This window comes from Pseudorca crassidens, chromosome 1 (assembly GCF_039906515.1).
Source record: "Pseudorca crassidens isolate mPseCra1 chromosome 1, mPseCra1.hap1, whole genome shotgun sequence".
Lineage (NCBI taxonomy): Eukaryota > Metazoa > Chordata > Mammalia > Artiodactyla > Delphinidae > Pseudorca > Pseudorca crassidens.
Genome location: NC_090296.1, coordinates 60,393,196 through 60,418,651, shown reverse-complemented (window position 1 = coordinate 60,418,651; position 25,456 = coordinate 60,393,196). Strand labels below are relative to the sequence as shown.

General features: G+C 36.2%; 1 protein-coding gene across 1 annotated transcript in view; it reads right to left on the bottom strand.

Moving 5' to 3' along the window:
• SEC23A (SEC23 homolog A, COPII coat complex component) overlaps window positions 1–25,456 on the bottom strand; it is a 65,392-nt gene that overhangs the window by 10,968 nt on the left and 28,968 nt on the right. The window contains exons 13-18 of the mRNA XM_067737242.1: window positions 24,153–24,259; window positions 14,224–14,377; window positions 7,629–7,706; window positions 5,025–5,186; window positions 2,533–2,619; window positions 1,219–1,374 (exon numbers count right to left, since the gene is read on the bottom strand). Of these exons, the coding sequence (XP_067593343.1) occupies window positions 1,219–1,374; window positions 2,533–2,619; window positions 5,025–5,186; window positions 7,629–7,706; window positions 14,224–14,377; window positions 24,153–24,259 (744 nt within the window). The remainder of the gene's footprint in view (window positions 1–1,218; window positions 1,375–2,532; window positions 2,620–5,024; window positions 5,187–7,628; window positions 7,707–14,223; window positions 14,378–24,152; window positions 24,260–25,456) is intronic.

Here is a 25,456-nt window from a genome sequence, read left to right as displayed (position 1 = left end):
CATGAGAGCACTTACCCAACGTTTTACCCATCTATCCACTATGCCTTATCATCATTAAATAATAACCAGAATAAAAGAGGAAGACAGCACTACATGTGGTGAAACATCAATGAGAGAACCAGTCATAAATTATTATTACATGTTGGAAGAACAAGGACAGTCCTGCCTTTTGAAATTTAGTACCATATAAAATCTTTTTCTACTCTCAAAGTAGAAACACAAGAGCACTGGCTCACGAGTCAGAACGTCTGGATTCAAATCCCAGTTCCTCCATTTACTATGTTTCCTTGGCCACAAGTATCCTAAGTCTCAGTTTTATTATCTGTAAAATGGAGGTAACAATAGGACTGCTATGAGAATCAAATGAGAGAAGGTATGTAAAGTGCTAACTATCATCTTTGCAAATTCTCAATACAGGGTAGCTTCTATTATAGTAAAACCCTAATAATTGCTATCATTTCTGAATAATATTTACTGATATTTATTACCTAGTATGTAATACTGTGCTAGGCACTAAGGATACATTAATAAACAAAGCAACATCTGTGCTTTTAAGGAACAAGTGAAACAAACTTATAATAATCTATAATTAATTTATATAACTCTAATAAGAATTACAAGGGAGCAGTAAAAGTGTTTTAAGAGTGTATGTTAAGGGGTCCTGAGTCTTCTGTAAGGCCCAAAAGGGCTATGTGTATATGTACATGTATCTTATTTAATCCTCATAATTCTAAAAATTACACACCTTTTTACAATGCCATAATGCTTTCCTATTATATTTCCTAGAAAATTGAAATGATAGAATGAGGAAAACAGAAGAACATTATGTTACCACAAACCTCGTATTCATAGACTTTACCAGTAAGTAAACAGATTTAAGAAAAGTACACTAAATTATTTCCAAGTTGTTTATATCTTCTTGCTCAACTAAAGCTTGCATACCACCATAATGCCATCCTGGCTCCTTACTAGAGCTGGGCTAGAGGAAGAAGATGGGATAAACCACCAGCTTTAGACAGCTAGTCAATAATCTCACTGCTCTGCTCTCAAAGCTAAAGCAAAAAGCAAGCATACCTTCCCCTGGAAACCATCTGCCCATCTCCTTCCTTTTTTATGTGCCTGGTGAAGCAGTCTATTCAAATTAACGTCAGAAGGCAAGTAGGATCAACTCGTAAAACCAGCAACAAACAAACACACAAACAAATTAACAGTACTTACCTGACTGCCCCCATGTTCAGTGTCAATGTATCTCGGCATCGGAAATCTGGAGTGAAGGATCTCCTGTGCATCGTCCACTGGGGCTTGCAGAAGGTGGCGGAAATTTTCATATTCTGGCATGTCCTGGTATCCCGACTTACGCCACTGAGCTATGGTCTAATTTTACAACAGTTAAAAAATTATGACTTTTTTTCTTGCCTAACCAAAAACTTTAAGAGATTTTTTTCAAATGAAGCAATCTTCAGAAAATAAGAAAATTACAGAACATTATCCTATTTATTTTTTTTGAGTTACAAATTTTTTTAAGTTACAAATCCTAATTTCAGTATTCTTGAGTAAACAGATGCAAAATTAGGATATTTCTTCTCCTTTAAAAGTAAAAAGAAATAATAATTCAGCCAGAACAATTGTAAAACGCTATATTTATCATATTAATGTTAGCTAAAAGCTATCTACCTAAGTTTATGATAAATAAGGGGGATTTTCACTACAGAAGATTTCCTAGAGACTTCAAAATTAATGACCTACTATTATGAAGTCTGTACCAATGAAGTTACATTCTCCCAAGATACATAAACATAAAAACTTTAATAATAATAATAGCAATAATATTATAAAAATAATACACCTGTAAAAGAGCATCTGAATCAATTCTTTTATTAAGGAAAATGACTCCAAAAACCATGTAATTAAATCATCCACAACTTTAAACCTGGCTTGATTTCTAAGTTAACTGAATCAATTAACTGAATCAATCAATGTATACTCTATATTGCTTTATATCTCCATATTTAACAGAGGAACAGTCATCTGCATTTCTGATTTCTCATTTAAGCACATTAATGAGCTATTGAAGAAACAAAAGTACAAAAAGACAAAAGATATAAGCAAAAAACCTAGCTCTGTCATATCATAGACATTACTCTTAAAAGGTAAACAGCACTAGTAACTGGTATCAATTAAAAATAATAATCAATAGGTCTTTAAAAGTCCTGGATAATATCACTTAAAGTAATATTTTGAATAAGGTCTTCACCATTACAGTGCAAATCTAAAATCATTTACAATTAAAACACTGGAAAAATATATCTGCTGAAGTTACTAGAATACTAGACTATAAGCTTGAGTGTAGGTTTGTGAAAAAAAAGAGATCTGTATCTCTCAAAGAATCTAGATTTACACATATCTTATAAAAGTGGAAATAAAGCTTATCATAGAGGAAACACTAATCATATAGTAAAGGGGGAAAGCTTCCATGAATAAAAAGACTTTATTGAACCTACGTGCTTCGCTTTAAATGCTATGGACTCTTACCTCACCATGATAAATCAAAATCTGGAAAAATGTGTCCATGAGGAGAATACGATCTGCAAGAATGCTGCTGCTATCAAGAAGAACCGGCTGACACAAAGAAAACAACGAAAGAGGAAACAGGAAAACATAATTAAAAACATAAAACTGATCTTTCTAGGATATTTTAAATTTTTTAATTTATTACCTTATTACATAAAACCTCTTAGTATTATGAATTCTCAAAGTATATTTCAATTTAACTTTCTGAGGAATCTCTAAACTGAAGTAACAATTGAAAAATAGAGTCCAGTCAAGAGGAAAGAGTCTAACTGATGGTGGCACCACTGAGTGAGAGGGGAAAGGCTTGGGAAAGAACAAATTTGGAGATGGAAAAATAGTACTGAATATGAAATAGAAGGAAGTGGCCTGAACTTGGGTATCACATGCACAAAGATGGTAATTAAAGCTATATGGTGAGACTGCACCACTTAGAGAAAGGGAAGCTAGAGAAGAAGTCAGAGATTGAGCCCGGAGCACGCCAAAACTTAGAGGTCGGAAAGGGAGAAACCAGCAGGGAGAGACTGAGAAGGAACAGGCAGTGAGGAGGAGGAAAACCAGTAGGTGTTGTAGGTGTCAGAGAAGCCTAGAGCAAAAGGTTTTCAAGGAAAATCCTCAAGGTAAATATTGTTGAGAGTTCCGGCAAGATGAAGGCTTTGGTGACCTTCATAAGAGTTGTTTCAGTATAATTTTGGGACAAGAGGAGTTCCCTGGTGGCCTAGTGGTTAGCATCCTGAACTTTCACTGCTGTGGCCTGGGTTCAATCCCTGGTCAGGAAACTGAGATACCGCAAGCTGCACGGCGCGGCCAAATAAAAAAAATTAAAAAATTAGGGACAAGACTCTGACTAATATAGGTTGAGAAGAGAATGTGACATGGGAACATATAGACAAGTAACTTTCTGCATTTAGCTGTGACTGGGACCAGAGAAATGTGGTGGCAATTAGAGAAAATGTGAAGTCCAGGGGCTTTTTGTTTAACACAAGCGCTATTAAGGTTTCTATGTTAATGAGAATGATCCTGATGAGAGAAAGTGATGATGCAGAAGAGAAAGAGGATAACTTCAAAAGCAAAGTCTTAAGAAAGGAAGCTAATGGGATTCACGGATTAAACAGAGAGTTTGAAATTTGATAGGAGTAGGCAGTGGGATTCCAACTTTCTTCTAAACAGTTTTCTACATTTTCCAGATGTCTACAACTTACATATATTACTATGATGATAAGAAAACAAGTTACTTCTAAAACTTTTTTCCTGATTCAAAGAACTACAAAACCAAACATAGACCAACATATTAAAAATGCATTTTCTAGAAAAGTAGAAACTATGACAAATTACTTTAAAAATTATAGTAACAAAATACAACATTTTAAGGGACTTCCCTGGTGGCGCAGTGGTTAAGAATCCACCTGCCAATGCAGGGGACATAGGCTCAAGCCCTGGTCCGGGAAGATCCCACATGCCCTGGAACAACTAAGCCCATGCGCCACAACTACTGAGCCTGTGCTCTAGAGCCCATGAGCCACAACTACTAAGTTTGTGTGCCACAACTATTGAAGCTCAGGCGCCTAGAGCCCGTGCTCGGCAACAAGAGAAGCCACCGCAATGAGAAGCCCGTGCACCACAACGAAAAGTAGCCCCCGCTCGCCACAACTAGAGAAAGCCTGGGTGCAGCAACAAAGACCCAACGCAGCCAAAAACAAATAAATAAAAAATTAATTAATTAATTTAAAAAAATACAACATTTTACCCACTATTTTTTACAAAACAGTGAATAAAGGCATCATTAGAGATCATTAATCAGTAGATATTATAAATATTCTCTTTATAATAACCTTTCCTAAAGTATTATTTTCATACTTTTAAGTAGTGTAACAGATAATTTTAACCTTAGAACGGAAAAACTCTTTATTTAATAATAGGTTAAAATAAGTGTGACAGTTTTCTAAGAAGGCAAAATGTATGATTTTATCACTTTTTTAAGTATATCTTTATAATCAACTGTATCTTTTGTTCCAAAAAGACTATAGGAGAATGAGACTATATTAAAACAAGAAGTTCTGTTTAGACAGAATGCACTAATTGTCAGACACTAAACTCTGGAATACAGTTTCTAGAATCATCACTACCTCTAGACATTGTTAAAGACATAAGAATAATCATGAGCCCTATAGGATTTAATCAACTAAACGACTAGACAAAATGATCTTTAAAAAGTCTCTTCTACCTCATTGTTGTTTTATTTTTTAATGATTTCCTAATATAGCCTAGCATTGTATATAGCATATAGTAAGCATTCATAAATATTTTTAAGTGAATATATGAATAACTTAAGATAACTACACTTGAATTAAATTCTTGTATTTAATAACTATATTTAAAGAAAAACCTAGTTGTTTTATTTTTTTAATAGCACACATCACAGTAACAAAACCAATTTCTTTTTCTGTCCCTCTTACCTCTGGTGGTCCACTAAAAGAATATGCATACAGAATAGGCTGAATCATGATTAGAGACTGGGTCAAATCTTGACGCATAAAATGGTGACGATAATATGAACTCTCGTCAGGACTATTGTTAAACACTTGCAAGAAAGGAGATCTTCTTAAATGAAACATAAACTATAAGATAAAACATGTGAGATAGCTTTTACTGATTTTAATATTACAACAGAAGTTTACTACTACAAAAGCATTTGATTACAACCATTAACACAATAAAACAACACCTTACAATAAGAACATTCTAAATTGTATTTCTCAGAAAGAATCTTACTCATGATATTTATCAGTTACTTAAAAATATAATTCAACAACAACTTAAACATTAAAGAAAAAAAGATGACTCAAAAGGAAAACAAGAATAGGGACAAAAACCCCTCGCTCAGATCTAAGTTATTAGAGACTGATGCTAGGTGATGCATTAGCAGCAACCTTTGTTTTTATTCTTCATCTCTCTGTCCACATCTCTGAGTCTTTTTATTTCTATTCATTACCACCACCAAAAGACTCTAAGAGAACATAAAAATAGATTAACAGATAGATCCCCAAAACTGCACCAGTTTAAAAAAAAAGGACATATATACCCACTTATTTCTTAATATTTAAGGTCTCCTTTATCCTTAAGAAACATTCTCTAGACTTTGTTTCATAATTTCTTTCTCCTTTCATTTTCTCCCCTTCTACCTACTCCTCATGTGAAAGACATCAAAAAGGGGGTGAATTAGGCCTGAATGAAGGACAGCTACACTGTCCTTTGACACCAGGGGTCTTTGATATAATCAATAGGATCAGCTCCAAAATACTCCCATTTGTCTTTTAGTTACTTCTCTCAACTTCCTTCAGCCCTCAGGTCTCAAGTGCCTACATGCTGCCCTGCCTGGGACTCATTCCACAGCTCTCTCCCAACACATGCCACTCATTGAAATTCTTATTCCTGTTCCTTTTTTCAGTGATCCATAATTCATGGAGAGGCTCTCTCATCCCTTACCACTTCAATCATTCTTGTTTACTTACAAAAATGTATAATTGGTAAATCTGGGGGTAAATATTTTATAAATGAAGACCTCCCTTAGATTTAGTTTATGTCACCTTTTAGAAGATCATAAGGCTTTGAAAACCCAAAGAAAAAAGCACTTCTGGGTCCTCTGGCTCTCTACTTTCAATGAGAGGAAAAGATGGGATGCCCAGATCTCTTGGAAGATCCAAAAGCCCAAAGAGAAGGCTTGGAGAGGGAGAGAAGAGAAAGTAAGGAAAGTGTGGAGAATTTAGTCAAATACTTAGACTAATGCCCTCAATTCCCTTTCCTATTAGTTTCTCTATGAAGATGAGGCCTGAGAATTCCCAAAACACAAAGGGTTGCCTCCCTTAAGACAAATAGACCCTGCCTTTTCCTAGCTCCCCAAAACCTCAACCAGAGATTTAGGAAAGTCTCCCCCTATAAACATGGAGCTTCTAGATTACAGATTACTAAAAGATTTTCAAAAAATAAGTATAGCTCTTATACTTCAACTTAATAAAGTTGAAGCTTTGAACAAATTTTTTGTGAGCAAAAATTTGAATTTCCACATCTCAATATTAATCATCCTTCCAGACTGAGCTAAAACAAAACACTACCTCTTCTATAAAGATATATCAGGGCTTCCCTGGTGAAGTAGTGATTGAGAGTCCGCCTGCCAATGCAGTGGACACGGGTTCATGCCCCGGTCCGGGAAGATCCCACATGCTGCGGAGCGGCTGGGCCCGTGAGCCTGCGCGTCCAGAGCCTGTGCTCCGCAACGGGAGAGGCCACAACAGTGAGAAGCCCGCGTACCGCCAAAAAAAAAACAAAGATATATCAAATCATCCATTTGGAAGGATTCTTTAAAGTTTTCTTTAAATGTTATATATCTCTCATAGTATTTCTCACTTTCTTTTCTGTGTTATTTATGTATATTTCATATCTCACCCTTCAGAATGAAAGCTCCTTGAAAGTGGGATCCATGTCAGCCATCTCTATTCTCCTAAATTCCTTGCACATAGTATATACTCAGTTGAATAAATATTATCTCTATTACTCATCATATAAACAACCTAGACTTTTAAAAATATCTATCGAAATAACACATAGACTCCACTACCCAAGTGGAAAAGGTTCTGTAAGATAAATCAAATTAGCTTCTTTTCTATTTATCTGGGATGTCCCCATAAAGTTGTTCTCAGGCAATGAGACCATGCTATAAGACTAGCTGATTTGTAAAATTACTTCCTTTTGGTACTACTGTAATTAGTTAGATCCCTTATATCAGATGGAAAGCTAATCTGCTTCACACCTAATTCTACTCCACAGTAGGGTTCCACTGTAAATTTCTACTCAACACAAATAAATGCTATCTGCAAGGCCATCACAAAAATACTACATACTTTTCACTAGCTATTCAAGCATAATACTAATTTCTTAACTATCTCAAAACTTAAAACCTAGCCAAAAGAATGACCCTATAAAATGAGTAATAAAAGACAACAGGAAAAGTGAAACCCAATGCTCCTGTCAACACTAAGAACACGGACCTTTTATCTACTTACCTGTGGATAAAGGGAGAAAGTTTCTGAAAATCTGAAGGAACTTGGATCATCTTTGTGATACTCTCCAAATTTCTGACACTAAATAAAATAAAACATGTTAGTAATATATTCCCTGGCACAGAGCTAAAACTTTGTCTATTTTTTTTTTTCATACTCTATTTTTTTGAGTGTTTGTCACTTTTAATTCAGGAACTATGAACAAACATAAACAATTCTGTTTAAAAAAAGAATTTCCAAATCTGTTCTGTATGATAACACACAAAATTGCTTGGGACACAAATTAAAGAGAGCAAATATGTCCCATCAGCTGCATACTCTATTTTTAAAGTTATTACTCTTTAGGAGGCAAGATACTTGATATAGGATAAAACTGGAATATTTACTTATAGACTTACCAAGAGAATGATTACAACCAAAGACATAAACTTGAATTTTGGAAACAAATAATACATTGCTCCAATGCAAAACAACTCATCTTAAAATGTTTGAATTTTTTTAACTAAGTGTCTCTGATAGCAAATAAAGAGCTCTTGGATGATGGCCAGAAGAGCTCAACAGGCACCCCCTAAGACTCTACTTAAAAAAGACAATAGTCTACTGACAGAAAGATGCACTATCAAAATACGATAGTGGCTCCAAAGGCAAATTGATGGTATAAAATTGGGTACACTAGAAAAAAGACCAAAAAGAAAGAACTGTTGAAGAAAATCAAGATCAACAGGTAAACCGGTAAAGAAGAAATGCAAAGGCAGAAAGTGGAAGGAAATCAAGGAGACACATACTCTAGCAACAGAGAAGTAAACCCTCTATGATAATGTGACAAAAGGCATCTAAATAACTGAGATAATCCACATGAGAAAGTGCTTAGCACAATGACTGACACTAAGCACTCAATAAATGTTAGCTTCCTCTCGTTCTTGAGCAAAGTCTCTGACCTGAAAAGTTTTTATAGTACTTATGTAACTGGTCTACTTCCTGGCAACGTTTATTGGTACTTGAATACGATCAAGGGCAAAAACAATAAGCAAAAAATAACAAAAGGTTCACTGTTGCAAGTAGTACAGGACTTTTACAGCCTAAAATGTTCAACTAAATAATTTATGTAGTTATCTGTGCCTTAAAGAGCACATACGAAGGCCTAATTGGTTTGATCACATTTTTTGGCTTCCAGGAAAAATCATTTCAGAACCACAGTTATCCAAAGGATAGAAAAGCTATAGTTGTAGCACTAATCCTCAGAAAATAGATCTTGGTATGTGGGAATAAGAATGTTTCTGTCTTCAAAGCCCCCTAATAACACTTCACTGACGAAACTTACAGAGTTGGATAATAATCTTCACTGTCCAGTATGAAAGCCACTAGCTATGATCCAATTTAAATTAATTAAATTGTATTAAAATCCAGTTCCTCAGTTGCACTAGCCATATTTCAAGTGCTCAAGAGCCACATGTGGGTAGTAGTTCCATAATGGACAGTGCCGAACACAGAACATTTCCACCACTGTAGAAAGTTCTCTTGGACAGTGCTGATCTAGAATATAAAAATACACTTGAGATCTAGAATATCAAACACATTGAAAAGATTTTGTGGAAAAGCCAACATGTCACACATTATCTGATTTGATTATAAATAAGATTGGTAACTTTTTCATGTTTATTCGTCACTTGCATTCCTTCTTTTGCTAATTCCTTGCTCATCACCTTTGCTCATCTTTTGCCCAAATACTACTGATTTGTAACAGCTCTTGTACATGAAAATTTTCACATTCTGTCATACATATGACAAATGTTGGCATGAAATTCTGCTAATAGTATTTTTACCACAGACTTTTGTCTCATTTTAATGCAATAAAATCTTTTAATATTTTTATTTAATGGTTCCTGATTTTACCTTTCATGTATAAAATCCTTCTGCATCCAGAGGCTAAACACATATTAACCTATTTTTTGATAAATATCATCTATACTCTACCAAAGACAACAATATAAATTTTGTATAATATACACATACATAAATTTCTAATCTTTGGGTTACTTCTTAAAATTTTTTTGAACACTTATCAAATGCCCCAGCATTAGTTACTGGAATCATGAGGAGTAGTCCTTATTTACAACCCAAACAAAACACTAATAAAAATGAGCAAAAAGATTGAAGCATAAAGGAGGTATATCAAAGATCCACCGTTTGAGTTATTTAGAAGTAATAAGACTGGGCAGATAAAGCATCAGTAATACAATTTTCTTGAGGAAAATAACAACACTTGCAAGAAGTTTAGTCATGTCTTCAATTCAGCAATTAGTTATGCATAAAGCCATCCACATAAATGGGCCCAAAGGGTCACAGCATAACCTCTATAAGAAAATGGTAGGGCTTCCCTGGTGGCGCAGTGGTTGAGAGTCTGCCTGCTGATGCAGCGGACACGGGTTCGTGCCCCGGTCCGGGAAGACCCCACATGCCGCGAGTGGCTAGGCCCGTGAGCCATGGCCACTGAGCCTGCACGTCTGGAGCCTGTGCTCCGCAATGGGAGAGGCCGCAACAGTGAGAGGCCCGCATACCGCAAAAAAAAAAAAAAAGAAAATGGTAATGACAAAAGTGGTCCTCCTTAGAAACAGCACAACTGAAGTGCCTGGTCCCACTGGTATAGCAAGAAGAAAACCTAGCTGTCATAAAATTTGCAAGGAAAGCCCCAAGAGTCTTAAACAAGAGAGATTTCCTAGGAATGAAATTTCCTGAGAAATGATTTCCTGAGAGATGAACTGTTTATCCATCGTAGCTAGCAGCACAGCTGAAGGGAGTAGTTAGTGGGTAAACCAAAGGTCAAAGATGAAAAAAATCAAATAGTAATTTTAAGTTATACGAAGATGTCATTCAGTAGAAAAGGTCAGAAGCCAAAAAGGTAAGGAAGGAACAGATCCATGAAGCCAGACACAAGATGGACCCAAACAAGAGTCTGAGAATGGAAGCAGCATATATCATGTGTTATACCGATATCTTAAGTGATTCTGACCAAGGAGAATGAAAGCTTATATTAAAGCTGTCAGAAGCAAATGTGGTACCAGCACCAATCTGGCCATATGATGCTCATTAGCTACAAAATAGTTTTTAAAAAGATGTTTATTTCTGTTTTTTTTTCTTCTATTTTATCTATTTTAATTGAGGTATAGTAGCTTTACAATGTTGTGTTAGTTTCTGCTGTACAACAAAGTGAATCAGCTATATGTATACATATATCCCCTCCCTCTTAGATCTCCCTCCCACGCTGCTGCCATCCCACCCATCTAGGTCACCACAGAGCACCGAGCTGAGCTCCCTGCGCTATACAGCAGGTTCCCACTAGCTTATTTTTAATTAAAATGACTCTTAGTCATCAAGAAAAAAAGAAAACAGTTATATTCACTATACCAAATTGAGGCAAGAAGTTTGTTAGCATAATTTCACAGGTTTTTCATTAGGAAAAAAATTAGAAAAGTGTAGTACCTAAGAGTTATTAATCCTTTCTCTGTTCGTGTTGCTATCATTGTTATAGTTGAAAATTCAGCAATAGGGAATCAGTACAAAAAATGAGGTTAGGGATTTCCCTAGTGGCACAGTGGTTAGGAATCTGCCTGCCAATGCAGGGGACATGGGTTCGATCTCTGGTCTGGGAAGTTCCCACATGCCACGGAGCAACTAAGCCTGTGCACAACTACTGAGCCTGCGCTCTAGAGCCCGAGAGGCCACAACTACTGAGCCCACGAGCTGCAACTACTGAAGCCCACGCACTCTAGAGCCCATGCTACGCAATGAGAGAAGCCACCACAATGAGAAGCTTGCGCCCCACCACGAAGAGTAGCCCCTGCTCTCCGCAACTAGAGAAAGCCCACGCCCAGCAACAAAGATCCAACACAGCCAAAAATAAATAAAATTTTAAAAAATTAAAAAATGAGGCTACATTATGTTAGCTACTTAGAATAGCTTCTATAACTAAGGTTCATCTGTCATCACCTGAAACTTCACTTCAATTGTACACTAATTTGATTCAACCAATTAAAGAAAAGAATGTAAAAACCATATTCCCACCACTTTTACCATATATTAGTCACTAGGGTTTCTATAAGAAACTGTGATCTTTTTAAAAATTATTTTTTGAACTTTGCACACCATATGATGCCAGCCACAGTGATGCAGTTTCCAGGTTATCCTGTTAGCAGTTTCATTGCTAACAGGATAACTGCCACGTGAGATCTTTTAGTCTCACGTGGCAGTAGGACTATATTCATTTGGATAACTCCATTCTCAGTTTTTGACACAAGACAAGGGGCGGGTCATGGATAATTGATGAAAGCTGTTTTGCAAAGAAAGCACAGCAATAGTCTGATGATATCAGCCTTTCCCTCTGAAACTACCTCCACCAATCCCCTCTTACACACAGTTGCCAGCTGACTCATGGAACAGACAAGCTATACTGCTGTGACAGACGAGCAGAGTATAATTTTCATTATGTCATGACTCGCCTGTCCTCTACCCTCAACTTGCTGCTGTTGTAAACGGTGCAAACTGCAGGATATGTAGCTTAGAATTGAATTATATTGTGAGATTTTTATCATTTTGTACTTTTTGCAACTGTCTCATTCAGTTATTTACAAGACCAAGTCTATGTTATATTTTATTAGCATTTGTGTTTTACAGGCATGTCAAACAATATGGCAATTTTTGAAGCTGAGGTGTGAGAAGAGAAAGATTCTAGACAGAAGCCTACAGAGAATTCCGAAGAATTACAATCTTCTGAGTCATTTCACTAAACCCATACAACAGAACACAGAAAAAGTCCATCTTCACACTGAAAGCTACTTACCAGTGGGTTTTATGTGGGGCTGATAAGCCAAGTTGTACTATCCAATTTTGTGTCATGTCATAACCTACAAATGTAGTACTAGCTCCAGCAAAATGGAAAAAGTACTTTACTACAAATCATAACCATTTGACAAATAAAGGTGCTGATCACTTCAAACAGCTTTTAGACTCTCAAAACAATAAAGCGTTTGTTAAAACAAAGTCACAATCAGTGAAAAGGCTCAGGAAGCAAGATACTTCAGAGCAAAATTTATTATCTAGAAAAGGAAAAGTCATATAGTTGATGAGTGCTAACAATGACATGTAAAATTACAGTAAGTAAAATGCTAGGACAAGATGAAGTCTGAGAAACTGAAAAGGTTCCATCTTAAAACAATATAACAAGTGGATGCATTCATGACATGTTACATGATGCTGAAGAGTTTTGTGTAAATTAGCTGAAAAATAACAGCTTCTCTATTCAGGTTGATGAGTCAACGGATTTCACCAATGTCATGTCAAGTTGCTAAATAATAGTGAAATTCAAGAGAACTTTTCTGCTGCCCTAAATAAGCAAAGGTCAAAAATATATTTAATGTTTTGATCCTCTTATATGGAAACAAAAGTCCACCTTGGAGGAACTATGTTGACATTTGTACTGACGGTGTCCATTCAGTGGTTGACTCCAAGAGAGATTTTATGCCTATTGTTAAAAAAAGACAGGCTGATGTCGTCATAAGACTGCTTTATTCACAAAGAGGTGCTAGTGTAAAAACACCCTCAGAAATGAAAGAATAAAAGCTCTGGATGATGCTACAAAAAATGACTAACTTTATTAAACAAAGACTAGTTCCCTCGATAATGTTTTAAAAACTGTGTGAAAATCTAGACAAAGGGCACAAAAACCTCCTGCTACAAACAGGAATTTGATAGCTTAACAGAGAGAGTTCTCAACAGGCTGTTTGAGCTGAAGGGTGAACTGAAGAGGTACTTTCAAGGAAATTATAGGCCAGAATTTGCTGAGTGAAAATGAAGCATTAAGAACAGAACTTGGGACTTCCCTGGTGGCACAGTGCATAAGACTCTGAGCTCCCAATGCAGGGGGCCTGGGTTCAATCCCTGGTCAGGAAATGAGATCCCACATGCATGCCACAACTAAGAAGCCCGCGTGCTGCAACTAAGACCTGGTGCAACCAAATAAATAAATATTTAAAAAAAAAAAAAAGAAAGAACAGAACTAAGCATTCTAGGTCATAGTGAAAGTAATGGGCTCCTGACATGTTAAAAGCTCAAGTAAATCATCAGTATCAATAACTTTATTATCATACACTTTGGTAATCTAGATCTAGATAAAAAAGACTTGCCTATATTTTTAAATGTTAATGTGTATAATTTTTATACCCTAATTAATTTCTCTTAAAATTTCCATTAAAATGAAACTAGAAAATTTAAACCACAGCAATGAAGGAAAATATGCAAAAAAGGAGTAAAAACAGATATAGTAATTTAGGATTAAATTGGGAATTAATTTCATATCAGCCCCCCAAAATAATAACAATAATAGGTTACATAATTGTCACTCTTTTATTTTAAGGAAAAAAGGCATTTTCATTTACTGGAAGAGATAAATTAACTCTGCTATTCATTAATATGCCTTTCTCAGCAATTTTATTAGGAGTCCCTCATACAGACTTTCAGTTACACTGTCAAGTACCATGAAAGAAAATAATTGACTACAAATAAATGCGTACAGATTTAGAACAGTATGATGTTTACTTCTTACCAGTCGAATGAGCTGTCTGTCTAGCCATCTAAGCACATCTGGACCTTCTTCTGTTTCTGCTCTATATATTGCCAGTCGAGCCATAAGAATGGCAGCTGCCTCCTGGTCAAAAGATGCAGCAATGTTTTGGATTTGAGTTTGAGCATCTGCCCAGCTAAAGACAAGAAGAAGAAAGCAAGAAGTGCTGCTAAATTATTATATTCATGATATCATAGTTGGCTGTCACACAGATTTAAATTTAAAACATACAGAAAATTACTTCAATATTTCAAAATTCCAACATTACCTAGAAAAATTAGCTTTAAAAAAAATCACTAGTAGTAGTTTCAGTATAGTACTCACTGTTTTTCAGAAAAATATATCCAAACCTAATAAAATTCTCTAAAATAACTGTAAAGGTCGATTTCCAAACATATTCATTAAAACATTAAGATTTTTACATGTAAAAATGTGTGTGCATATGCACATAGATATACAAGTTGGTATATCAGACTTTAAAAATTCACTTCTTCAATTTTATAAAAGCAAAAATATGGAAATAGAAAAATAAAGTTTTCTCCCAGACTAAGTAATTGTCATTTACTAAACTGGAAAATGAATATCAGAATATTTTCTCATTGGTCTTTAGTTCAATTATTAGTGATAAAAATTAAATAATTAATATTATTATTTTTACATCTTCATTGGAGTATAATTGCTTTACAATGGTGTGTTAGTTTCTGCTTTATAACAAAGTGAATCAGTTATACATATACATATATCCCCATATCTCTTCCCTCTTGTGTCTCCCTACCTCCCACCCTCCCTATCCCACCCCTCTAGGTGGTCACAAAGCACCGAGCTGATCTCCCTGTGCTATGCAGCTGGTTCCCACTAGCTATCTATTTTAAGTTTGGTAGTGTATATATGTCCATGCCACTCTTTCACTTTGTCACAGCTTACCCTTCCCCCTCCCCACATCCTCAAGTCCATTCTCTAGTAGGTCTGTGTCTTTATTCCTGTCTTACCTCTAGGTTCTTCATGACATTTTTTTTTTTAGATTCCACATACATGTGTTAGCATACGATATTTTTCTTTCTCTTTCTGACTTACTTCACTGTGTATGACAGACTCTAGGTCCATCCACCTCACTACAAATAACTCCATTTCGTTTCTTTTTATGGCTGAGTAATATTCCATTGTATATATGTGCCACATCTTCTTTATCCATTCATCTGATGATGGACAATTAGGTTGTTTCCATCTCCTGGCAACTGTAAATAGAGCTGCAATGAACATTTTGGTACATGACCCTTTTTGCAATATGGTTTTCTCAGGTTATATGCCCAGTAGTGGGATTGCTGGGTCATATGGTAGTTCTATTTGTAGTTTTTGAAGGAACCTCCATACTGTTCTCCATAGTGGCTGTACCAATTCACATTCCCACCAGCAGTGCAAGAGTGTTCGCTTTTCTCCACACCCTCTCCAGCATTTATTGTTTCTACATTTTTTGATGATGGCCATTCTGACCAGTATGAGATGATAGCTCATTGTAGTTTTGATTTGCATTTCTCTAATGATTAATGATGTTGAGCATTCTTTCATGTGTTTGTTGGCAGTCTGTATATCTTCTTTGGAGAAATGTCTATTTAGGTCTTCTGCCCATTTTTGGATTGGGTTGTTTGTTTTTTTGTTATTGAGCTGCATGAGCTGCTTGTAAATTTTGGAGATTATTCCTTTGTCAGTTGCTTCATTTGCAAATATTTTCTCCCATTCTGAGGGTTGTCTTTTGGTCTTGTTTATGGTTTCCTTTGGTGTGCAAAAGCTTTTAAGCTTCATTAGGTCCCATTTGTTTATTTTTGCTTTTATTTCCATTTCTCTAGGAGATGGGTCGAAAAGGATCTTGCTGTGATTTATGTCATAGATGTTCTGCCTATGTTTTCCTCTAAGAGTTTGATAGTTTCTGGCCTTACATTTAGGTCTTTAATGCATTTTGAGCTTATTTTTGTGTATGGTGTTAGGGAGTGTTCTAATTTCATTCCTTTACATGTAGCTGTCCAGTTTTCCCAGCACCACTTATTGAAGAGGATGTCTTTTCTCCACTGTACATTCCTGCCTCCCTTATCAAAGATAAGGTGACCATATGTGCGTGGGTTTATCTCTGGGCTTTCTATCCTGTTCCATTGATCTATCTTTCTGTTTTTGTGCCATTACCACACTGTCTCGATTACTGTACCTTTGTAGTATAGTCTAAAGTCACGCAGCCTGATTCCTCCAGCTCCGTTTTTCGTTCTCAAGATTGCTTTGGCTATTCAGGATCTTTTGCGTTTCCATACAAATTGTGAAATTTTTTGTTCTAGTTCTGTGAAAAATGCCAGTGGTAGTTTGATAGGGATTGCATTGAATCTGTAGATTGCTTTGGGTAGTAGAGTCATTTTCACAATGTTGTTTCTTCCAATCCAAGAACATGGTATATCTCTCCATCTATTTGTATCATCTTTAATTTCTTTCATCAGTGTCTTATAATTTTCTGCATACAAGTCTTTTGTCTCCTTAGGTAGGTTTATTCCTAGATATTTTATTCTTTTTGTTGCAATGGTAAATGCGAGTGTTTTCTTGATTTCACTTTCAGATTTTTCATCATTAGTGTATAGGAATGCCAGAGATTTCTGTGCATTAATTTTGTATCCTGCTACTTTACCAAATTCATTGATTAGCTCTAGTAGTTTTCTGGTAGCATGTTTAGGATTCTCTATCTATAGTATCATGTCATCTGCAAACAGAGGCAGCTTTATTTCTTCTTTTCCAATTTGGATTCCTTTTATTTCCTTTTCTCCTCTGATTGCTGTGGCTAAAACTTCCAAAACTATGTTGAATAAGAGTGGTGAGAGTGGGCAACCTTGTCTTGTTCCTGATCATAGTGGAAATGCTTTCAGTTTTTCACCATTGAGGATGATGTTTGCTGTGGCTTTGTCATATATGGCCTTTATTATGTTGAGGAAAGTTCTCTCTATGCCTACTTTCTGCAGGGTTTTTATCATAAATGGGTGTTGAATTTTGTCAAAAGCTTTCTCTCCATCTATTGAGATGACCATATGGTTTTTCTCCTTCAATTTATTAATATGGTGTATCACGTTGATTGATTTGCGTATATTGAAGAATCCTTGCATTCCTGGAATAAACCCCACTTGATCATGGTGTATGATCCTTTTAATGTGCTGTTGGATTCTGTTTGCTAGTATTTTGTTGAGGATTTTTGCATCTATGTTCATCAGTGATATTGTCCTGTAGTTTTCTTTCTTTGTGACATCCTTGTCTGGTTTTGGTATCAGGGTGATGGTGGCCTCGTAGAATGAGTTTGGGAGTGTTCCTCCCTCTGCTATATTTTGGAAGAGTTTGAGAAGGAGAGGTGTTAGCTCTTCTCTAAATGTTTGATAGAATTCCCCTGTGAAGCCATCTGGTCCTGGGCTTTTGTTTGTTGGAAGAGTTTTAATCACAGTTTCAATTTCAGTGCTTGTGATTGGTCTGTTCATATTTTCTATTTCTTCCTGATTCAGTCTTGGCAGGTTGTGCATTTCTTAGAATTTGTCCATTTCTTCCAGATTGTCCATATTATTGGCATAGAGTTGCTTGTAGTAATCTCTCATGATCTTTTGTATTTCGGCAGTGTCAGTTGTTACTCTTCCTTTTTCATTTCTAATTCTATTGATTTGAGTCTTCTCCCTTTTTTTCTTGATGAGTCTGCCTAATGGTTTATCAATTTTGTTTATCTTCTCAAAGAACCAGCTTTTAGTTTTATTGATCTTTACTATCGTTTCCTTCATTTCTTTTTCATTTATTTCTGATCTGATTTTTATGATTTCTTTCCTTCTGCTAACTTTGGGTTTTTTTGGTTCTTCTTTCTCTAATTGCTTTAGGTGCAAGGTTAGGTTGTTTATTTGAGATGTTTCCTATTTCTTAAGGTAGGATTGTATTGCTATAAAGTTCCCTCTTAGAACTGCTTTTGCTGCATCCCATAGGTTTTGGGTCGTCGTGTCTCCATTGTCATTTGTTTCTAGGTATTTTTTGATTTCCTCTTTGATTTCTTCAGTGATCACTTCGTTATTAAGTAGTGTATTGTTTAGCCTCCATGTGTTTGTATTTTTTACAGATCTTTTCCTGTAATTAATATCTAGTCTCATAGCGTTGTGGTCGGAAAAGATACTTGATACAATCTCAATTTTCTTAAATTTACCAAGGCTTGATTTGTGACCCAAGATATGATCTATCCTGGAGAATGTTCCATGAGCACTTGAGAAAAATGTGTATTCTGTTGTTTTTGGATGGAATGTCCTATAAATATCAATTAAGTCCATCTGGTTTAATGTATCATTTAAAGCTTGTGTTTCCTTATTTATTTTCATATTGTATGATCTGTCCATTGGTGAAAGTGGGGTGTTAAAGTCCCCTACTATGACTGTGTTACTGTCGATTTCCCCTTTTATGGCTGTTAGTATTTGCCTTATGTATTGAGGTGCTCCTATGTTGAGTGCATAAATATTTACAATTGTTATATCTTCTTCTTGGATCGATCCCTTGATCATTATGTAGTGTCCTTCTTTGTCTCTTCTAATAGTCTTTATTTTAAAGTCTATTTTGTCTGATAGGAGAATTGCTACTCCAGCTTGCTTTTGGTTTCCATTTGCATGAAATATCTTTTTCCATGCCCTCACTTTCAGTCTGTACGTGTCTCTAGGTGTGAAGTGGGTCTATTTTAGACAGCAAATATATGGGTCTTGTTTTTGTATCCATTCAGCCAATCTGTGTCTTTTGGTGGGAGCATTTAGTCCATTTACATATAAGGTAATTATCGATATGTATGTTCCTATTCCCATTTTCTTAATTGTTTTGGATTCGTTATTGTAGGTCTTTTCCTTCTCTTGTGTTTCTTGCCTAGAGAAGTTCCTTTAGCATTTGTTGTAAAGCTGGTTTGGTGGTGCTGAACTCTCTCAGCTTTTGCTTGTCTGTAAAGGTTTTAATTTCTCCATCAAATCTGAATGAGATCCTTGCTGGGTAGAGTAATCTTGGTTGCAGGTTTTTCTCCTTCAACACTTTCAATATGTCCTGCGAGTCCCTTCTGGCTTGCAGAGTTTCTGCTGAAAGATCAGCTCTTAACCTTATGGGGATTCCCTTGTGTGTTATTTGTTGTTTTTCCCTTGCTGCTTTTAATATGTTTTCTTTGTATTCAATTTTTGACCGTTTGATTAATATGTGTCTTGGCGTGTTTCTCCTTGGATTTATCCTGTATGGGACTCTCTGTGCTTCCTGGACTTGATTAACTAGTTCGTTTCCCATATTAGGGAAGTTTTCAACTATAATCTCTTCAAATATTTTCTCAGTCCCTTTCTTTTTCTCTTCTTCTGGAACCCTGATAATTCGAATGTTGGTGCATTTAATGTTGTCCCAGAGGTCTCTGAGACTGTCCTCAGTTCTTTTCATTCTTTTTTCTTTATTCTGCTCTGCAGTAGTTATTTCCACTATTTTATCTTCCAGGTCACTTATCTGTTCTTCTGCCTCAGTTATTCTGCTATTGATCCCTTCTAGAGTATTTTTAATTTCATTTATTGTATTGTTCATCATTGCTTGTTTCATCTTTAGCTCTTCTAGGTCCTTGTTAAATGTTTCTTGCATTTTCTCTATTCTATTTCCAAGATTTTGGATCATGTTTACTATCATTATTCTGAATTCTTTTTCAGGTAGACTGCCTATTTCCTCTTCATTTGTTAGGTCTGGTGGGTTTTTATCTTGCTCCTTCATCTGCTGTGTGTTTTTCTGTCTTCTCATTTTGCTTATCTTACTGTGTTTGGGGTCTCCTTTTTGCAAGCTGCACGTTCATAGTTCCCATTGTTTTTGGTGTCTGTTCCCAGTGGCTAAAGTTGTTTCAGTGGGTTGTGTAGGCTTCCTGGTGGAGGGGACTAGTGCCTGTGTTCTGGTGGATAAGGCTGGATCTTGTCTTTTTGGTGGGCAGGTCCACGTCTGGTGGTGTGTTTTGGGGTGTCTGTGACTTTAGACCGCCTCTCTGCTAATGGGTGGGGTTGTGTTCCTGTCTTGCTAGTTGTTTGGCATAGGGTGTCCACCACCGTAGCTTGCTGGTCGTTGAGTGAAGCTGGGTGTTGGTGTTGAGATGGAGATCTCTGGGAGATTTTCGCCGTTTGATATTACGTGGAGCTGGGAGGTCTCTTGTGGACCAGTGTTCTGAAGTTGGCTCTCCCACCTCAGAGGCACAGCACTGACTCCCGGCTGCAGCACAAAGAGCCTTTCATCTTTTGGGACATCAGAGGTCTTCTGCCAGCGTTCAGTACATGTTCTGTAGGAGTTGTTCCCCGTGTAGATGTATTTCTGATGCATCTGTGGGGAGGAAGGTGATCTCCATGTCTTACTCTTCCGCCCATAATTAAAATTATTATGTATTCTTTTCTCTCCACATTAACACACTAAAACCAATCAAAAATTAATGAATAAAAATTTTAGTCTAAGGGATAAATTTGAAATTACGTACGAAATAACAGTAATTTATTAAATTTACATGTTCTATAAATCTAATCCAAACTGATCCTGGGTAGACCCAGCAATAACTTTTGTTTGTTTGTTTAACATTTCACAGAGTTTTGTAATACTTCAGCTGATCTTAGTTCTGAAGTACCTCACTTTAAGCAATTCTGGCAATAGTTACAGACTTTGTGAAAAGCTGAACCCCTTTTACATGACTCAAAGATGTAAGACGTGATCCCAAGAAAATCCTGGCAGCAACGTTCAAAATTCTTCTCCTTTCTTCCTCTATTTTTAATTTTTTTCAAATAGACGAAAAATTTTAAAATATTTTCCAGCTGACTGATACCCACGAATTATCTCAGTCTAACGAAATACCAAGAGGCAGAAAAGAATGAGAATAAATAAAGGAATAAAAGCTGCTAATTATTTTTTTAAAAGATACACCATGCAAAGCACTATATATATATATTTTTTTTTTTTTTTGGCTGCACTGGGTCTGCATTGCGGCACGCAGGCTTCTCTAGTTGTGGCACATGGGCTCCAGAACACATAGGCTCTGTAGTTTGCACATGCGGGCTCTCTAGTTGAGGCATGCGAGCTCAGTAGTTGCAGTGCATGAGCTTAGTTGCCCCACAGCATGTGGGATCTTGGTTCCCCGACCAGGGGTTGAACTAGCATCCCCTGCATTGGAAGGTGGATTCTTAACCACTGGACCACCATGGAAGTCCCAAAAGCTGGTAGTTTCAAAAGTTATTTTTAGTGCAATTTGAACACTTAGTGATTATACTAATAGTTTAGTTTATCTTTTTATTTTTTTCAATTTTTTTTGGCTGCATCGGGTCTTAGGTGTGGCACATGGGCTCTTCGTTGAGGCATGCAGCATCTTCCGTTGCCGCACACAGGCTGTTCATTGTGGTGCACGGGCTTCTCTCTAGTTGTGCCGTACGGGTTTTCTCTCTCTAGTTGTGGCGTGCAGGCTTCAGAGCACGTGGGCTCTGTAGTTTGCAGCACACGGGCTCTCTAATTGAGGCGCACGAGCTCAGTAGTTGTGGCACGTGGGCTTAGTTGCCCAGAGGCATGTGGGACCTTAGTTCCCTAACCAGGGATTGAACCTGCGTCCCCTGCATTGGAAGGCAGATTCTTTATCACTGGACCACCAGGGAAGTCCCTATTTTTTAATTTAAAAATATCACAGAGCTAAAAATAAAGCTGGGTTTTGTTTGTTTATTTTGGTCACGCTGCACGGCTTTTGGGATCTTAGTTCCCCAACCAGGGATTGAACCCGGGCCCATGGCAGTGAAAGTGCTGAGGCCTAACCACTGGACCACCAGGGAATTCCCAAAAACAAAATTGTTTTAAATTGGTATTTTCCCAACTTGTATGACCATGGTGTTCACTTGCTTCAAACTGAAACATACAGGTGACATTTTTCTTCTGAAAATATCAATATAATGGTTCAGTAGTGAAAATAAATTAGCAAATAAGCACATAAAAATTTACTACTTAAAAGTTCTTTAGCCATAAATTTAAAATTTTGCTCTTAAAGTTTAAAGGGTTTGTTCACATTGTAAAATCTGTCTTTTGTATTTTCAGTACCTCTTCACTGTGATTCTTACAACTAGTTTCAAACCAAACTTTCCAGATCAAAGTTATTTTCTCTATAAATATAGGATAACTTTTTTTTATTTTTATTTATTTATTTATTTATTTATTGTGGTATACGGGCCTCTCACTGTTGTGGCCTCTCCCGTTGCAGAGCACAGGCTCCGGACGCACAGGCTCAGCGGCCATGGCTCACAGGCCCAGCCGCTCCACAGCATGTGGGATCTTCCCAGACCGGGGCACGAACCCGTGTCCCCTGCATCGGCAGGCGGACTCTCAACCACTGCGCCACCAGGGAAGCCCTAGGATAACTTTTGACTGTATCTCAGGAACTTGAGTCCTTTATTTTCATATGGCTTATTCACTTAACAAATGCACTTGCCTAGGCCCCTAAAGTCATATTTCTAATTAATAAAGAAAAAAATAAGCCTTGATTATTGAAAATGGTCAGGATAAGTTAATTTGAAAGAGTGGGTGCTTTGGTGAGACACAATGATATAAATGGCACCATAACACACATAGTATCTCTCTACAAATAGCCTCATAAATTCTGTGTAAGAAACTGAAAATATATAAACCCATGAAAAATTTCTCATGACAAAAGTTCCCTTTCTCTTGAATGATTAACTTAACTCTTTTTAGAACTTTTCATTTTAAGAATATTTCAAACATAAAGCTATAAGTAGAATAATCTATATATCCATCACCTAGATTTATCAATTGTCAGCACTGTAACATTCTGCTTTATCGATCTCTTTTCCTTCATACACACACACTGTTTCTTTTGCCAAACTTTTTGAGAGTAAGTTACAGATACATCACCCTTTCCCCTAAATTCTTCAGTGTGTATCCTAAGAACAAAAAAGTTCTCTTATATAGCCCCAATGAATTACTAAATTAATGAAATTAAACATTGATAAAATACTATTATCCTATATGTAGACCATATTCAAATTTCCCCAGTTGTCTCAACAAGGTCCTCTATAGCAAAAATTTTCCTGACGGGATTTTATCCAGGATCATATATTGGCTTTAGATGTAATTCTCTTTAGTCTCCTTTAATCTTAACTGGTTACTAACACTTTCTTTGCCTTCTAAGACATTTTTGAAGAGTCTAAGCCAGTGGCTCTATAAAATATCCCTCAAATTGTTATGTCCAGTTGTTTCCTTAAGTAAATATTTTGAATTCCAAGTTAAGTTATACGTGCATATGGGGTTGGGGGTGTGTGCTGAGGGGCCATAAATAAATTGACATGTTTACCAAGAATCAATACTTCCAAGTTCATGATGTGCAAATGAACAGATGTAAAGAAAAGCTCAGGGGGCACTTTTTCTTCAAAGGAATAATGTATTCCCTTAACATTCATCTAGGATTTTAAGTCAAAGCAAAGTTACAGCAGGACAATAAATCTCTCTACATACTACCCTCTGCTAAGTAACAGACCATCCAACACAACACTGTTTCATTAGGCCATGTCCGTCACTCACCAGAATAGTCTCATGGTTTTCAGAAATGAAGCTAGAGTTTAAATACAGTTCAATAAAATGAGAGTTACGATGCCTTCAGTGTCCATTTTCTAGGCTATGCCTAAATCAGGTTAAGTTTATACTGACCAACACTTTTCCTACCCAGACAATCAAATCCAAAACAAACAGAAAAAGACCAAAAGCCTGTTCAATTCTAGACTCACCTCATCTAAGAATCCTTTCCAGACTAACTTCATTCCAAAACGTCACTCAAAATAGGAAGCCAGTTTGGGAGCATGATCCAGAATAGTTTTGATATGTAAATCAAATCTCTAACAAATACAACTTACTTCCTAGCAATGGTGGTCACTCGGATACGTCTCTGCCCACTTGAATGCTGATACTGAGTCACAAACTGGATTGCACCACGTCCTCCTTGAGGAATTGGAGCATTATGCTGTATAAATATAAAAGAGTAGAATCTAAGCAAGATCTATTACATTGTTGTCATATAGTCATGGACTGCATATCCTAGCACTAACAAAATTCATTCTAAAATCTATCAGAAGGATGCTTATTTCCAGTGCATACAAAACAGTGGTGATTTGCCACGTGAAAAAGAAACGGATTTGGGAGAGGAGAAAAATTATGGAGTGAGTCAAGCTAGGAAATCAATTTCAAGTAATATATAATTCAGAGAAACATGAAAAAACAAAATGAAGGGAGAAGTGTAAAGAAATTAACAGATAAGAAAAGGCATAAGTGAGGCAATTTTGCCTAATAGTAACTGGATAAAAAGACATTGAGCTAACATAAAAAATAATGAAATAATGTCTTCTGCAGCAACATGGATGGACCTAGATAATCACACTAAGTGAAGTAAGCCAGACAGAGAAAGACATATATCATATGACATGGTTTATATGTGGAATCTAAAAAAACAATGATACAAATGAACTTATATACAAAACAGAAATAGACCCACAGACATAGAAAACAAACTTATGGTTACCAAAGGGGAAAGGGCAGGGGATAAATTAGGACTTTGGGATTAACAGATACACACTACTATATATAAAACAGATAACCAACAAGGACCTACTGTATAGCACAGGGAACTATACTCAATATTTTATAATAACCTATAAGGGAAAAGAATCTGAAAAAAGAATAGAAAAATATACATGTATAACTGAATCACTTTGTTGCACACCTGAAACTAACACAACATTGTAAATAAACTACAATTCAATTAAAAAAAAGAAAAAGAAATTGAGCTAAGTTCTCCTCCCCTAGGTACATAAGATGAAAACACAACTTTGAGGAAGATAATCACATGATGAACAGATGACTAACAGAAAATCATTAATGAGAAGAGACCAATAGTAATATATGATAATGATCCTCAGAAAGAAAAAGTAGGGTGGTCAATAGGGAAACTTTCTTCATGCCCTTTGACAACATTATTGCTTTGTTGTTGTTGTAACTGTTTGTCAATAAGAGCCACTATATTTTTCACAAATTTTAACTGTAAAAAAAAAATTCCTGCACTTGTCTTAGGAATGAACCACTAATACTTTGTGGTTCATTTTATGCCTAATAACTATTGGTATATAAGTCAATAATTTATCCATTATATCATTCTTTAATATGA